Raw genomic sequence first — 17353 nt, forward strand, 5'->3', positions numbered from 1 at the left:
TCCACTTGTACAGCTCTCAAAATTGTTCTTAGTTTTACATTTCAAGCCAGAATTCACTAATAGTCAGTCAATCAAGGATTAATATGGGCTCTGCCCGGTTGTTTGTTTTACCTCATAGTTCTACTAATTACGAGGTCACACAATGTGTCACACCATTAGCTGCCTGCACACATACGTTATGAAAGAGACACGCACACTACGTAACGGGATAGATTTGTTGCGTTATAAACAAGTCAGCCGTCATCCTCCTCATAAACAAGGCTATCAAGCACAGGGTTCCATATTTAGCGCTCCAGGAAGCTTCCCGGTTGGTTTCTGAGTAGGGAGATAACATCTTGATGCAACTAAATCAACTGTTGTCCTTGTTTAACCAAACCTCAAAAGCCCCCCCCCCCCCAAAAAAAACTGCCATGTGTTGCATATAACGATGTTTTTTAAGAGAAGTGCGTGACAAAAAAAACTTGTTTCAGATTAGTTATATGTGATGCTTCCTAGTTTGCTCCTAAGGGTCATTGTTGCCATGATTTAAACCAGAAGGCTTGCCTTTGTTAATGTTCCGGGTATGATTCATCAACAAAGCTCCCCGACTGTAAACAAACAGGTACTATACTTTATTAAACAAACCCTTCACCTTCTAGACTCAATCCACAGTGCACATCTTGTTCTTGTTATGATAAGACAACTTGAGGTCATTTTAAATACAGCACCAGCATTAAGTTTTGATTTGGATTGGGATAGTAACCTGAAAATATACACAAAATGTCATTCCTTTTGTGTTATCGTTGAAGAAAATGCTGCAAGAAAATGTATTTCCGCGATGTCCTATGTAGCATAGCGCGATAGCATACCACTCTGTACTTTCCTTCCAACATTTCTCAGCCCCCTCAAGTCAGGAGATGTCTTGATGTTTTTCAGGACATGGAGTGGGCCTCCTTTTTCTGTACTGCTTCCCAGAATGTTTAGCACCTGCTTTGTGACTACACAACATCACTTCGATCATTCGAATGACTCAATTGTTGGTGGTATACAATGTTTTTATTGCCAAAGATGGAGAGAGTGTGAATGTGTGGCTTAACTTAGCGATGAGTGACAGGTTTTCTATCTATCTATAAAACCAAATCCCGGAAGACATGTCACACACACGGCCCAAGTTATGATGCATTGAAAATAAGGGGTGTGAACGGTGCATTGACTGTCCCACAAATGACAAGTACTTCATAAACAAGAGGCCAGAGGGCATTTATTAGTTCATTTGTATGCAGCAGGGGGAACATGTCACGATGTTACATTCACTCCAGCAAACCACAATTACAGTGGCGGCATTGTGTTTGATTAGCATAGCCAACAATGAGACACATTCATAGGACCTAGCGGCGATGTTGAGCAAGGGTTGCCCAGTGTGTCTACACCCCACCACGCCATTACTACTATTGAACTTTAAGTGCCTAATATTACATCCAACACAGCAGGAATGTCATTTCAAGGCATTAAGGGGTTTGAAAGAGAAGAAGAAAACGACCATAAATGTGTCATCTTTACCGTGGTGGTGGCCTTCATCTATACAGAGGACACAACATGGCACACACTACACTGTAGCCTAGAAAGCACCAGTTTGACTCGCCTGATTTTTGCACAGCAAACAATTTCCATACTTTTTGAGTCAGACCTCCCTGGCGTCTGCAAAAACAGTTGCATTCATGCAGGTAGAGCGGGAAACAAGTACTTTTTTACCCCTTCGCACTAAAAGTCAGTAATGAGGGTACATTGTGGTACAAGGTCAAAGAGAATCACTACTTAACTACTATCGTTGTAGAGTCTGCTACAGCCAGCCGGTGTCCTGCGCTTTGATATAGTACACCAAATAAAGACACACTGTAGGCCGTGTCCCAACTACATTACACAAGGTGTGCGTGTGTGTGTTAAGTTTAACCAGAACAATAATTAGGTGGACGTTTTGTAGCAGATAGCAAGAGAACCAAGAACCCTCAAAGGTCGAAGCACATTAAACCGCTCCGATTGTCTCGCATGCGCTTCCCCTAAAAGACCTGACGTCGAAACGCGACTTACTCCGCCCCTGAAGACCATAAAGGGACACCGTCTGTACTGTCTCTGGTCCACGTTTCACAGTTCCACCCACGCTGGGGGATTGAGTGGACAACCTGAAGTACCTCTGCAGACCCACACTGGCCTGACGTCAAACTCCAGTCCAACGTCTCCTCCTCCTGGAAAATGTTCATGGGTATTTCCCCTCATAGTGAACACGGGTGGACGAGGATGACAGCATGACAGAGCGAGAGAGAGGGAGGAGGGGGGGAGGGGGGGCGGGGAACCTGAGTGTGCAAAAACAACATTGTCACTATGGGGTCGTGTCTCCCTCCAGCTTCGCTCTGTGTCGAACATCCTCCTTCGCCTTTGGTCCTTTGAGAGAGGGGTCTTGGAATGGGTGGGCGAGAGAAGGGGTGTGTGGGGGGGGGGGGGGGGGGACACTGGGAGACACTGTCAACGGCGGGATTCGATCAGGGCGCCGACAGGGGCTCCTCGGACGGCATCAGCGGACTGCAGGGGGGGGCGGTGCTCAGCGAACGGAACGCAAAGACGGAGGGGTCGTAGGGGCCCGTGTACCTGGGGGCCGGGGGCCGGCCAGCGGCCAGGCTCTGAGGACACAGGAGAGAGGGAGAGAGAGGGGGATGGGGCTTAGTGAGAGACCCACACATACAGTATAGATGGATTCACTGCTCACCCCCCACCCCACCCTATACAGCAACAAAGTACCAGCATGCTCAGGATGCTAAAGGGAAACTCTTGGCCGTTTTATTTACAGTTACATTTAGAGAATTTAGCAGACGCTTTTATCCAAAGCGACTAACAGTAAGTACATCCGACCGAAGAAAGAGAAACAGCGATATACATCGCTGTCTTGCACAGTAAGGACATTTAGGTTAATCCGTGGCAGGTCTTGAGACCCGGTTGGACAGAAGTTGCCAGTGGAGGATTACTTGTAGCCTCTCCGTGCCACGGAAGTGATTGATCCGTTTACAACTGGCCAGCCTCGGCCACGTCGCCTCACGGACACGCAGGCCGGGGCCGTACAGCACAGCCCAGCCGGCCGGGGCCGAGCTGCAGATGATGTGAGCGAGCACCAGGCCAGGAGCGTTGCATCATGCACAGATGTGAGCCTTTTGGTTCGCTTTTTTAGTTTTAGTCCTCGAGTCCTGTTTTTTCAAACTTCCATTTCTTGACTTCAATGGAAGATGCTAGAGATCTTCCCGTGGGGCAGCGCAGTGTGGGAAAAAGTCTACACATCAGGCCATGAAATGTGCAAAGTGTGCAAGCAGCGATCCTCTCTGCTGCTTGGAAGCAACATTTCATTCTGGGTTTTTTTCCGCACTGAACTTATCCTTCAGGTTGTTCTGCCCTCCCCACCCCCCAAGCAATGCCCAGCCTTCTCTCTGCTCCTAGCTCTCTCTCTCTCTCTCTCTCTCTCTCTCTCTCTCTCTCTCTCTCTCTCTCTCTCTCTCTCTCTCTCTCTCTCTCTCTCTCTCTCTCTCTCTCTCTCTCTCTCTCTCTCTCTCTCTCTCTCTCTCTCTCTCTCTCTCTCTATGTCTCTCTCTCTCTCTGCAGCTAAAATTAGCCCCACAGTCATTTTCCTACCGGCAGGAAATGACAGGAAGCGGCTTTGTGTGATTTGGCAGCCAGGCAGTACTTTCTCCAGACCCTACTGAGGGAGGGAGGGGAGGGTGGGGGGGGGGGGGGTCAGGAGAAGGTAGGCTGGGGAGTGAGAGAGACTGGAACCACCAAGATAGATGGTCTCTCAATGTAATCAGGAACTGACCCCACTGCTAAGAGGGCTACAGGCAATGTGTGTGTGCATGTGTGTTTTACGTGCATGCATAATGTGTGTACGTCATACTTCATGCCTGGTCAGTGTACATGCAAGCATAAGTGTGTGTCTGTGTGTGTGAGTTGTATGCTGTTTGTGTGTGTCCCTGTGTGTGTGTGTGTGTCGTGTACGTGTATGCAGATGTCTGCCTCTCAAACCGTGTGCGTGTGTCTCCTTTGCAAAGCTTACATCTGCTGCAGTCCACTAAGAGCCCTGATGCTCCGGGAAACTGGGCAGGAGAATTGGAAAAGAACCTTCGCGACACACCAACTCTCAGCTATCTCCAAACATAATGTTGCCATGGCGCCAGTGGACATCTATGGGGATTCTGTACTGACAACTGGGTCACGGTAGCACGGCAACAACTCCCTACACCACTTACTGATGTTCCATGGCTCAAGATGGCCACTTACTAACGCACAGGGAATACACTTTGGAAACATGCATGCTTAAAACATGCATGTTTACATGCAAATGGTGATAATCAAAAAAGTTTGGTTCTAATCATTTTGCTGCCGCAGAACATTGAGAAGTGACAGTGAGCATGCAAGGAATGTTTTTAGGTTTGGAGAAGGGAGAGAGAGTTGAGAGGTTCTCCACATGGCTGTTGTTAATCAACTCCCTGTCCTGGCTTATGCCTCTCCCATTTTGAGGAGGATCCCTGAACACATCTGTGTCCTCAGTGCGCACGCATGAGTGTGTGTGTGTGCGTGCGTGCGTGCGTGCTTGAGTGCGTGTGGGTGGTAGCATTCCCCTTCCTGGCTTCTGCAGTGCAATATAAATGTTGAGGGTGCTTCCCGGAGATGTCAAACAGAGTATAAGTAGTTCAAGGGGTCATGACCTGAAGACACAAGTGGGGGCATTTTGTCACTGCTGGATTTTTCCGCTGGAAAGTGAAGCCCCCCATAAATCAACCCCAAAGAGATCCACTACCAATGCCGACATCCACTCATCTCCTCTTGAAATAGATGTGTTTATAGGGGTTGGGCAACAAGTGTTTTTCTGTGTGTGAGTGTGTGTGTGTGTGTGTGTGTGTGTGTGTGTGTGTGTGTGTGTGTGTGGGGGAGGGACACTAAGTGACAGAAAGGATCACACTGCCATAGAAAAAGGCAAAACTACAACAGAGCAGAGTGGAGGAAGGGGGAGAGGAGGGCAAATGCCCATCCCATCGATTGCCCCCAGACCCACTGTGCTAGCAGATGTCTTCAACCGGAAAACGGCTTGTGCCTGGGGCACGGCTAACGACAGCAACAAACACAACAACAACCACAAGATGGCCACTAACTGGACTGGGGGAAGAATAGGAGGATAATTGGAGATATGGCAGCGCTAGATCAGTGGATCCCGAACAGGATAACAGCCACGGGTGGCTATAAATGGAAGATGACTTCATCCCCTGTAGTGTACAGGGAAAGGGGAGGAAAGGAGGGAGGGAGGGAGGAAGGGAGGGAGGGGAGGGAGGGAGGAAGGGAGGGAGGGGCGGGGAGTTTCCATCCCCATCTCTTCTCCCTCGCCCGCACGGCACTTCTCAAAACGATTAATCTCCCATCGAAGAAAGATTACCCCGCTGGTTTCGCTCCGAGACGGCTGAGGAGCACCCCCTCCATCAGGTTGGAGGGGGGGCTAGGTGCTTGGTGTGTGTGTGTGTGTGTGTGTGTGTGTGTGTGTGTGTGTGTGTGTGTGTGTGTGTGTGTGTGTGTGTGTGTGTGTGTGTGTGTGTGTGCGAGTGTGTGTGTGTGTGTGTGTGGGCGTGTGTCGTCGTCCATGACACATCCACACAGAGACACACACACACACAAACACACACACACACACACACACACACACAAACACCAAGCACGCAGACACACACACACACACACACACAACAAAGTGCGTCATCGGCGTCGGTTGACACCGTCCCACGCGGCGTGACGAGGACGTCACTGGCGCCCCGCCTCGCTGCTCACCACGCAGCGCTCCCTTCTGGAGCCCTCGGCCGCCGTGCCAGCGCCGCCGCTCCTCCTTCCAAGCTGGTTCTCCCGCACCACAACCTGCTCTCTCTGGCCCTCCCCGATGAACCAGCTCCAACCGATGGGCTGCGTTGCCTGCTAGTGCGCCCGGCCCCGGAGGTTGGCTTGTTTTTAAATGAGAAGGATTCTATGTGACTATTACGCGTCTAGCTAACTAGCCTGCAAAGTGGGGAATCCTCCGTTTTAAATACACTACATTCCCCGTCATTTTGGGTTCCTTATTCGAAGCCAAAGTGCAGATAAACCCGTTGGTTTCCTGACGTTATTGCTCTGTTTCTACGAGCAGGGCATGGGAACAAGTGCCATGGCCAGATGCCGTCCCAGCATGCATTTGGAGGGAGATGCGAGGCGCTTGGCAGTGAAACGGCAGAGAGGAGGCTCTCACAACCTTACCGTCACTGTGGTGGACCCCTCCCACTGACCAGCCCATTGTGGCTCTGCAGAGGGTATGGAAAGGCGTGTGTGTGTGTGTGTGTGTGTGTGTGTGTGTGTGTGTGTGTGTGTGTGTGTGTGTGTGTGTGTGTGTGTGTGTGTGTGTGTGTGTGTGTGTGTGTGTGTGTGTGTGTGTGTGTGTGTCTTCTGTGTGTGTGTGTGTGTGTGTGTGTGTGTGTGTGTGTGTGTGTGTGTGTGTGTGTGTGTGTGTGTGTGTGTGTGTGTGTGTGTGTGTGTGTGTGTGTGTGTCTTCTGTGTGTGTGGTGTGTGTGTGTGTGTGTGTGTGTGTGTGTGTGTGTGTGTGTGTGTGTGTGTGTGTGTGTGTGTGTCTTCTGTGTGTGTGGTGTGGGTGTGGGTGGGTGTGTGTCTGAGACATGGGTTTCAATAAAGAGAGGTTTTGTTTATTAACTCACCCTGATCTTTATAGATCGAGTTTTCCCGCCACAGTTCTTTTTCAGCAGCATTTTCTGTGGAGAATAAACAGAAATCAGAGTCAACTACAATTAAGAAAACCAAGCTTCCATTCAGCCGCACATTTCCTGCCTCATTAGGTTTTTTGGTTTTTTTGGGGGCTGCAAAATTGATAGTGGTTGCCATCATCTGATTCATCCCATGCCAAATATATAGTTTCTAACCTTATGAAGCCCAAACACACAAACGCATCAACCAAAGCATCACGTCGTTATTGAAACCACATTTTCAGAGGACACTAATCATTCCAGTCAGGTGTGTGTGTGTGCGTATGTGCGTGCTTGCGTGAAGAATGGAGGGGGAGGGGCAGTTTTTTTTTGACATATAAGAGAACCTATCAGGGTCTCCACACACACACACACACACACACACACACAGACACACAGACACACAGACACAGACACACACGCAGGCACACACACACACAGACATAACCAAACAAGTGGGCTTATGCAACATCCTGTCTCCCACTCTGGGGCAATGCAGCCCGGCCGCTCTCGCCCAGCGGTGGGGGCGGCTGTAGAGGACCTCACAATACAGGGGGTTGTCTGGGGGGATGGGGGGAGCAGGTGGGGGGGATGGGGGGAGCAGGTGGGGGGGGATGGGTGCCCCGGGTGGAAGAATGGAAACACAAGACTCCTGCTGCTGGGGAGTCGAGTGGGAGACTCGCTGTGCACTTGCCCCCACGCTTAGGTACCCCCCCCCCCCCCCCCCCCCCCACAAACACACACACCGGCCCTAGCACACACACACACACACACACACACACTCAAACACACTCACATACATCGCACGCAACCACACACCACTACAACCCCCACCACAAATCAACCTCCCACCATCACCACCACCACCTAGACCACCTAGACCACCACCACCTAGACCACCTAGACCACCACCACCTAGACCACCTAGACCACCACCACCACCACCTAGACCACCACCACCTAGACCACCTAGACCACCACCACCTAGACCACCACCACCTAGACCACCTAGACCACCACCACCTAGACCACCTAGACCACCACCACCACCACCTAGACCACCTGGACCACCACCACCTAGACCACCTAGACCACCACCACCACCACCTAGACCACCTGGACCACCACCACCTAGACCACCTAGACCACCACCACCACCACCACCACCACCTAGACCACCTAGACCACCACCACCTAGACCACCTAGACCACCACCACCACCACCTAGACCACCTAGACCACCACCACCACCACCACCTAGACCACCTAGACCACCACCACCACCACCACCACCACCTAGACCACCTAGACCACCACCACCTAGACCACCTAGACCACCACCACCACCACCTAGACCACCTGGACCACCACCACCTAGACCACCTAGACCACCACCACCACCACCTAGACCACCTGGACCACCACCACCTAGACCACCTAGACCACCACCACCACCACCACCACCACCTAGACCACCTAGACCACCACCACCTAGACCACCTAGACCACCACCACCACCACCTAGACCACCACCACCTAGACCACCTAGACCACCACCACCACCACCACCACCACCACCTAGACCACCACCACCACCACCTAGACCACCTAGACCACCACCACCACCTAGACCACCACCACCACCACCACCACCACCACCTAGACCACCACCACCTAGACCACCACCACCACCACCACCACCACCACCACCACTACCATCACCAGCACCAGCACCACCACCATCACCACCACCATCACCACCACCACCACCACCACCACCACCACTACCATCACCAGCACCAGCACCAACAACATCACAGCCCCCCCACCATCACTATCACCCCGATCCCAGACCCCTTTCACTTTTATGTATTTTACAATGATAACACACTCAGCTTGTATCGGTATCTGACCACCCTCGTTTGAAACATATGTTTATGCATAGCTCCGTGATGCTTTTCGAGTTGCATCCAATGTTTAAAATGTTTAAAATAAGTGTCAAAGGCCTGTCTTGATGTTGAACCTCTTTTGTGTGTGATGGAGTGAACAGGTCATGAGGAAATATACGTCTATACATCTGCTGTCCAACGAAGAGTTGTCTGTCCACCATAATCAGGCCAACAAACAATGGCACTGTCACATCTGAGCAATTGGGAGAGGATTAGCATGCATGGTGGATTAGCCAAGGCTAAGAGAAAGCAACCCACTGGCCCTTTTAACCTTGACATAATCACGTCGCAACGCTCACACAAACCGAACCAGAGTGCAACCCAAGTGAAAAAGTGGATGTAAACACTTAAAGATGAACTCCCTTCACTGCACTTTCTGACTGCTGGAGGAAAGGGTTTGTCTGTTGGTGTGTGTATTCCTCCAGCACGACTCTGGGTAAAATGTACTTTCTCCGCTTTACACACAACTTCACGCAAACTTCCCAGCGTGACTAAAACAATGGGAAAGAACAAAAGGTGGAGGGAAAGCAAGCGAGAGATAGCGACAGAAGGAAAGAAAGCACCGCGAGCGGGCGAGCAAACAGGCAAAACAAACAGACGTTCACAACAAACAAAGAGAAACGAGCGCACGGTCATCCACGGAGGATGTGCCCTGGGGGGGGGCAGATGTTGAGGGGTACACTGAGGGAGGGAGGGAGGCGGGCGGCCCCCGTGGCGGACGACTGTGGCCCCGCTAAAGGGTTAATGGTAGAGCCCCGCGGTGTCTGCTGCCAGCTACCTCCGTTGGCCCCCTATTGTATTCCCCCCAGCACCACCCATTCCACTTGAGTGACCGTGCATGTGCTGTCACAGTGAGACGCACTCAGACACGCGCACGCGCACACACTCCCAGCGTAACAGACTGGGAGACACCCTGAAACGCGGATATACGTTCTGAGTGAGGTTCAGGATAGATCGAATCGTGCGGGGAGAAGGGCAGACACAGCCACGCGCACAGATACAAGTGTACATGAACGCGCACACGCAACCAGACACACAAACACATAAAACAACGTATACAAAATGCACGCGGGCAAGCTTACAATTACACACACAAAAACACATACACAAACACAAAGACATGCACATCCATCCACACACACACAACTCTTTTGTCATTTCTCCTCCTTTCATTACTGCCCCGCTGTCTGTCATCATCTGCTCCGTCCCTCTGAAAACTAGCCGGAGCATATGGACCCTCAGAACCTGCAGTTTAGCATCCAACAACAACACACACACACACACACTCACACACACACTCCTACACACCCTGTCCCGTGTACGGTGTGGGCCAACAAGTCTATTGGATTTTAATGATCAGCAACGCGGCCTCTCTGCCACTCATTAGCGCTCAGCGTTTCTTTCCCTCTGGTTTATTTAATCCTCTCCTTCTGCCCGCGCCCCTCCGTCCCCGTCCCCAGCCCCGCGCCGCAGCTTTGGGGAGAAACCCAGGGCGGACATCTGCCGTCCCTGCCTCCCTCTCCTTCATCCCCACCCAGCGCACACCACCGGGGTGGTGTGGCATCCGGCTGCACACCGGAGGAGACGTGCGTGTGTCTTTGTGTATGTGTGTGCTTATGTGTGTGTGGGTCTGGTGTGTGTGTGTGTGTGTGTGTGTGTGTGTGTGTGTGTGTGTGTGTGTGTGTGTGTGTGTGTGTGTGCGTGTGCCTGTGTGTGTGGGTGTGGGGGTGTGAGTTTTGTATGTGTGTACGTATGTACGTACGTGCATACGTTTGTGTATGTGTGTGCGTGCGTTAGTGTGTCTGTGTCTGTCTCTGACAAAGGCTGGTGGGCCAGAATACTCGCCCCTTGTAATTAAGCACTGCGAGGCCCGTTACACCACTTCATAGTCTGAAACTTACTCTGATTTACATAATGATTTTGTTATTATTATTACGTACTATCTTCCTGCCAGATATGAGCCTGGCATGATACTAAATTTTATTTACGCAGATTAATATTTGGAAGATTTATTTAAGGAGACAGACAATCCAATTAGCATAATGATTGGTGGATTGTAATGATTTCCTGAAATGTATTTCCTTGAATTCAATACTGTACAGCATATTTCAGACTCAATACTATATGGTGTCTGATTGATATTGTAATTTTGATTTATTTTATTTTGTAATGACAGAGATTAAATACAAACAGCTGACAGCTGAGTAAGTCGTGGTCCATGATGGACGCCGAGACCACCTCGCCACACTAACCTGTTGCATCTTCTCCAGGTCCAGACTGGGCCGGCGCGGCTCCCCGGCGTAGCCGTGGCGGTTCCTGCGGTACGGGGCGGCCGACTGGTCAAAGTGGGTCAGGAGGATGGGCCGTGCCACCGGCTGCACTACCTGCAGCTGGAACCTCAGCGGGGGCGGCTTGAGGCTGTGCGGGGGGCTGGAGCTGAAGAGCACCGGGCTGGGGGAGGCGGCCAGGCGAGCCCCAGGCTGCTCCACCACCACCAGAGGCCTGGAAGGGTTGGCCGGGTTTACGGGCGACACGCAGCCGATGACCCCTGTGCCGCCTCCGCCGCCGCCACCGCCGGCCGCGCCGCACAGGTCCCTCACCTCCTCGTCGCTGGAGGCACTGCTGTGGCGGTCGCCGTGGCGCTGGTGCAAGGCCGACGCCCACTTCCTGCCTTCGCCGATTCGGCTGATGCGCTCAAGCTCCTCCTCCGACGAGTGGCGGTCCAGGTTGGCGTCCAGGAGTAGGCGGAGCCTGCGTAGACGGGCCGGGGAGAGCGGCCCCTGGTTGTGCTGCTGGCTGGTGGCCAACGGGGTGAGGCCGCAGTTCCGACGCCTCTCTGCCCCACAACGCAACACAGCCACACACCCACACACACACATTTGAACGTCAAATGTTAATGCGTTGTCATGACGATAAACTAATGCAATAACTAATTATAAACCCATGGGGTTTGGTAAAGAACTACATACACACCTCTGTCGATTTGTGCAAGTTCCTGATTTTCCCCCTCTGAGTCATCACTCTCAAACCCTTCCCCACTGCCATGGTAAGAAATCTGAGAAAAAAGCACGCATGTATTAAGGTTCGCTCAAATGCATGACATCGCTGTGAAACCCTTTGTATACTAAATGAGTTGTGTTTCCATTTCCCTTCTCATGAATTGAAGCCATTCGAGGTCAGTGATTTATTTGAATAGCAAAGAGATAGCAAAGCATTATTTATCCTAACATAGAGTGAACAAAACTGACCAAAATAAGAATTACAACCCTGACCCTTATTCACCTTAAAAAAGAACACATACTGGACGTTTAAGCACACCACAAACACTGCAGTGGCAAAAATCAAGAGTGACCTTATTATTAAGTAACTTCCAAGTTACAACATTGTGCTTAGTTCAAGCCACAAGGGGAAAACGCACATCACTGCTCTACAACCATGACATAAATAACAGGTTTTAACCACCACAATACCAACAATTACATAAAATACTTTATTCTAACTGCTGTCTTTGTTAACAGTGCCAACAAGCAACACTTACTTGCATTAGCATTAACAAGAGCAGATGAATCAGCTTATTTGTATGTGGCACCGGCTAAACTGGTAGCTACTTCCGTTTTGTTTCAGCATCTGATCAAGTTCTAGTTCTATAAAAAAATAAATCTATTCCTTCTCTGTACAGCAGTAGCAACAAAACAGAAAGCTGGCTGATTGCAGTGCGAAGAGTTAAGTAATGCTGCTCACACTCCGTAATTACCACACTGAGGCATGGGCGAGCAGCTGCCATCTGGGCCTGTGTGCACACACACACTGGGTGTGTGCGTCTATATGTGTGAAGGGAGGCACGCACACACATGCACACACACACACACGCACACACACACACAGAAACACATGCACGCACCAACAGTGTCCCCCCTCCACTGTGCAATTCATACTTGCCTACACGCCTTCTCTGTACTCGCATTCACAGGCAATTAAAACGGGAGTGTGTTTTTTTTGGGGAGAGATTTGGGTTAGGGAAACATTTGAGCATGGTCCTAATGACTTCATTTAAAGTAAGATTGTTGATTCAAGATCCACACGTTTCCGCAGCAAGTCTTAAGATAAACAACAACAACCCACGCATAGCCGGGTCCTGCTGTCTTTCTCCATCTAAGAGGAATCTCACAAAGGCTTTAGAAATATACTGGGGAGGGAAGCAGGTATGCATCCACCCTGACAATGGTATTTCCTACAAGCCCGGATCCCCAGCCACAGATGAACGGTGTTTGCGATATCAAATGTCTGCGATATTAAAGAAAAGCTACTTGATTTGAAACTTTGTTAACTTATAGGGACCATGTTCGATTTCTCTCAAGGAGAAGATGACTTATACTTTATAAATAACAGTAATAATAATTAAGAACTGTACTTAAATGTATCAGCCGATATATAAGTGGTAACAAGTAGTTAATCCTTATGGGTGGGGTGACATCGAATGTTCTTTGGAACTCCTCAGAAACCATTTCAGTCAGGTAAATGAACTATTGTGTCACGCAACAATGACACCACCATTAACACTGACCGTCACCGGTCTGACACCCATTTGTTAACAACGCTGCACGCCGTGAAGTATTGTGTGAATGATGAATGATTTAGCCAATTTGAAACAAACACGAAGATTGAAGATTTGCTTATGCATGTGTTACTCATAGATTATTACAGCATGTTTAATTCCATTCAATGTCTCAATGGAGACTTAAAAAAAAAGTGTTGAGACAGCATAAATTAGCTACTAGGTGCTTATCGTGCGTAAGATGCTAAAAGGGGGGGGGGGGGGGGGGGGGGGTATGGAGAGACTGTGTTTAGTGCGTTTGTGTGTCAGGAGTAGTTGAATGGAATCCTTGTCTCTGACTTGCATCGCTGAGCCGTCTACTAATCGGGATCAATGGCAGTCCTGCAGCGCGCAATGTCACCGCGTATACGCATGCCACCCAATACTCTCTCACTCGTCCTCCCTCTGCCTTCTCTCTGCTACACACACACACACACACACACACACACACTCACACAAATACACTCAACTACACACACATAAACACCTACAGGGACACACATACAAGGCATCAGCATTGCTCTGCCCTTCCGCATGGACAAGGGACACTCTAGCTCTCCCTTTTCCTCTCTGGGTCACGCACACACAAACACAAGTAAACACACACACGCACCGAAAAAAACAATGCAAATCCACATATCACGGTCAGCTTGGCTTTAACAGATCTACCTCCATGGCCATAGTGTAAATAGTCTTGATCAGGGTAAGCTACCCTGCACCAGGACCGAAACCGGGTCAATAGAGGCCTAAGTCCCCTAGTGGAGCGATGCTCATTAACCCTTAACACTTATTCTCGGTTGACAGCCTCCAGGACTCTGTGTGGCGTTTCAGTTAGGCATTCAGGTAGGGAGGGAGTGAGGAAGAGTTCAACGCACTCGTGTGTTTGGCGTTGTGCGGAGGGCCCTTCGTGGCCTGGACTGTTTTTGGAGATGAAGTGTAAACAAATGGCTCAATCTGCAAAGCGAGGGTTGTAATGTCCTTGCTTTTCATTTAAAATCAACAGATGACCAAATAGCATTGTCCCAGTGGAAGACATGTTGTCCTGTTAAATCCACAAGTCAGTGGCACCGTGAGACGAGTTAGGCAAGAGAAGGAACACATAGTCACTCATGGTATCATATACCGTCTGATGGTATCATAAAGCATTATGAGCATGTGCGAGGGCATCAATGACCGATAGATTATTTGCTATACGGTATTCTAAAAGAGAGCAGATGGCTGCTGATAATAATTAAAATAGCACACAGTATCTCAGCTTATTAACTGTAAGCTTATCTGTTTCTGTCCGTGTGTGCAGGGGGGGGGGGGGGGGGGAGTGTGGTTGTGTGTGTGGTCGTGTGTGAGAGAAGAGGGTGAGAAAGAGGATGAGAATGTGTGTTAGATGACGTGTTACAGAATGTACAGTGTATGTGGTGTGTGTGTGTGTGTGTGTGTGTGTGTGTGTGTTAGGTTGTGTGTGTGTGGTGTGTGTGGTGTGTGTGTGTGTGTGTGTGTGTGTGTGTGTGTGTGTGTGTGTGTGTGCGCGTGTGCGTGTGCGTGTGTGTGCGTGCATGTGTAGGCCAACCAATGCTGATCTCAGCCTTTTGGACGCATTAGTATTTAGACTTAAGCAATGGAACAAAACCCAATTCCTTACATGAATGCACCATAACTTAGTTCGATGAAAACAATAACTGCATAGCCTATGGCCTACTAAGCAGCATGTCACATAATCAAAGCAAACCCACACCTTTCACAAACACGAACCACTTTCTTTTTAGTGCTATTTTCGAAGGTGTATTGTAGGCCTACTAAAGGCAATAATCCAGGACACGTATCAAAAAGTTACAACTATTCTGCGTAGGATTTATAGCCAACTGGTCCAACCTAATGGGACGAGCACACAATGAGTTATTATGCGTTATAATTCCACACCAATACGTACCTTTAGCTGGAAGGGATGGATCTCATTGAGCGAATGTCTTCTAAGCTTCTTTGTCAACGTCTTCAGCATTGTCCCCCTGCTTTGCTTATGGCTTATTGTTCTACTATAAATGTCGTAGCTGTAAAAAATAAAAAATACTGGACCGACGCAGCACGTCAACTACGCTTCATTAAATTGTACCACTTCGCACATTAAAAGGCACAGGACTTTCACTTCTGCTGATTGCAAAACGTATGTACAAAAACAATACTGTTGAACAGCTGCAGTCAGCTCCGAGACCGACCATCGATCACCACCAAACTTATCTTGTTGCCGAGAGTGATATCGAAATAGGTGAAACTGCGTCAATAGGCATTTTGGAAGTTTGCAAGTAGTTAATACGCTTGTTATTGCGCGTTCATTGGAGTTGCATTGCGACGCGTCTCGAACAGTCGCGTTCCCGGAGCTCAGTGGATGAACCGGTAACCTCACTCTGTCCGTCCTTCTTCATCTTAAAGACTGGGACGAAGAATGTACATAGGCCTAACACGTCACGTTGAAAAGAACACGAATAAAAAAAGAAGCAACTTTCTTTGCGCCCCAGACACGCACACACGCACACTCGCATACATACACACAACAAAATGCACTTCGTTTACATGATGAACACTCATAGTACTCCTCTCGCTTGTGCATCCTGTTCGCTCATTGGCTGCTCGGCTCAGTGATGTCATGTTTCGACCCAGGGAGGAGGGGAGCGTTTAAAGCCACATTCACTCATCTGTTCAACTCATCTGATACCAAGATAGGCCTATACAACATGTAGGCATATTATGTGTCTCGGTTTGTAGTGTCTATGTTTAGATTACAACACTATTCATTTGAAAGTGCCATGCCTCTTCTTATTCAACTAAATTCCGGTATCTTTACAGAAAAGCGTTACTCGGTTCCCGATGAGCCAAATGGCTTTAAGATGTATTGAAGATTTTCCTAATGATCTACATTGTAACAAAAATATAATAAATATATGTACTACTCATTTTGTGGGTTAGTTATTAAGGCAGAGTTTTACTGTGCTGTGTACATAATATCCAACTGTACTTTGCATTGTTTACGTGAAATCAAGCCCACAAACTATGACATGATTGCCTGACTGTGCTTTCCAGGTACCACTAAGCCCCATTTTCCGTTTGGCATCACGCCACGGTCTATATACTTAGCCGTGTAGACCACCTGCATAGCTTCTCCCATTAGGGCTGCTGGCTTACTGAGTGTTAAGCCAGCAGCAATGTTATGTTTTACACACTGCTGCAAAGGGAAGGAGTGATACTCAATGATGGAATAAAATTGTGTCATCATAATCATGTTAATACAATATTTGGTAAATGCTTTTATCCAAAGCGTCTTACACTACCATGAGTGTGTAGAATGGGTCATCATTATTTCTCAAACCCACAACCATACCAATCAAAGATACATGGGTTTATTGGAGAAGTTTACTCAAAGGCATTATTGGCCGAGAATTGTGGATTTGCAAGGTTAAATAATTTGATGCTGTTTGGATGTGGTTAGAGTCTGAATAAGGGACTGGGCGATGCTACACAACACATGCACATATAGGCCTGCATAGAGATAGATGAATCCTTGCAGGAGCTTGTCTGTCCACTAGTGATATCTGGCCATGGCATGGGGCTGGTTGTCTGGGTCGGCAGCCATGGCGACCCCCCCCTTACTTGCAACACAAGCCCACTGGTTCAGTTCAATTCCTTCCAGTTTCCACACTGAGGACCAGGGATGATGCGTTTTACCCCAGGCCCTCTTAAACCACACACAATAAGGAGCTTTATCATGCGGAAAAAATACTGCATTTTGGAAAATGTTTTCAACAACCTAATTTAAGGTACTTGACGATTTTTTTCTTGAAAATACTAATAGTACTTGAAAAGTCACGGAGCAAAATCCCCCATGCAGAATCCCTGTGATCTCCTTGTAATCAGGTCAGGCACCTTGCAGACCATTGGACTTGCAGGCTATTACAGAAAGAGAGAAAGTCATGTATTATTGCTGTGAGTGAGGCATCCGGTTTCAATGAGGTCATTCTTTGCAACTACTTTCCGTAACAGAC

At 49.0% G+C, this 17353-nt stretch overlaps 1 protein-coding gene across 1 annotated transcript; it reads right to left on the reverse strand.

The window, feature by feature from the left end:
- Window positions 1–448: 448 nt before the first annotated feature.
- si:dkey-16j16.4 (uncharacterized) lies at window positions 449–15899 on the reverse strand. The gene is made up of 5 exons (XM_056590291.1): window positions 15250–15899; window positions 11705–11786; window positions 10984–11567; window positions 6738–6791; window positions 449–2654 (listed from the first exon to the last, which is right to left on the reverse strand). Exons 1-5 carry the CDS (start codon window positions 15316–15318, stop codon window positions 2517–2519), a joined length of 927 nt encoding a protein of 308 aa, XP_056446266.1. The 5' UTR covers window positions 15319–15899; the 3' UTR covers window positions 449–2516.
- Window positions 15900–17353: the final 1454 nt, after the last annotated feature.

The sequence above is a fragment of the Gadus chalcogrammus genome, chromosome 5, assembly GCF_026213295.1.
Source record: "Gadus chalcogrammus isolate NIFS_2021 chromosome 5, NIFS_Gcha_1.0, whole genome shotgun sequence".
Classification (NCBI taxonomy): Eukaryota; Metazoa; Chordata; class Actinopteri; order Gadiformes; family Gadidae; genus Gadus; species Gadus chalcogrammus.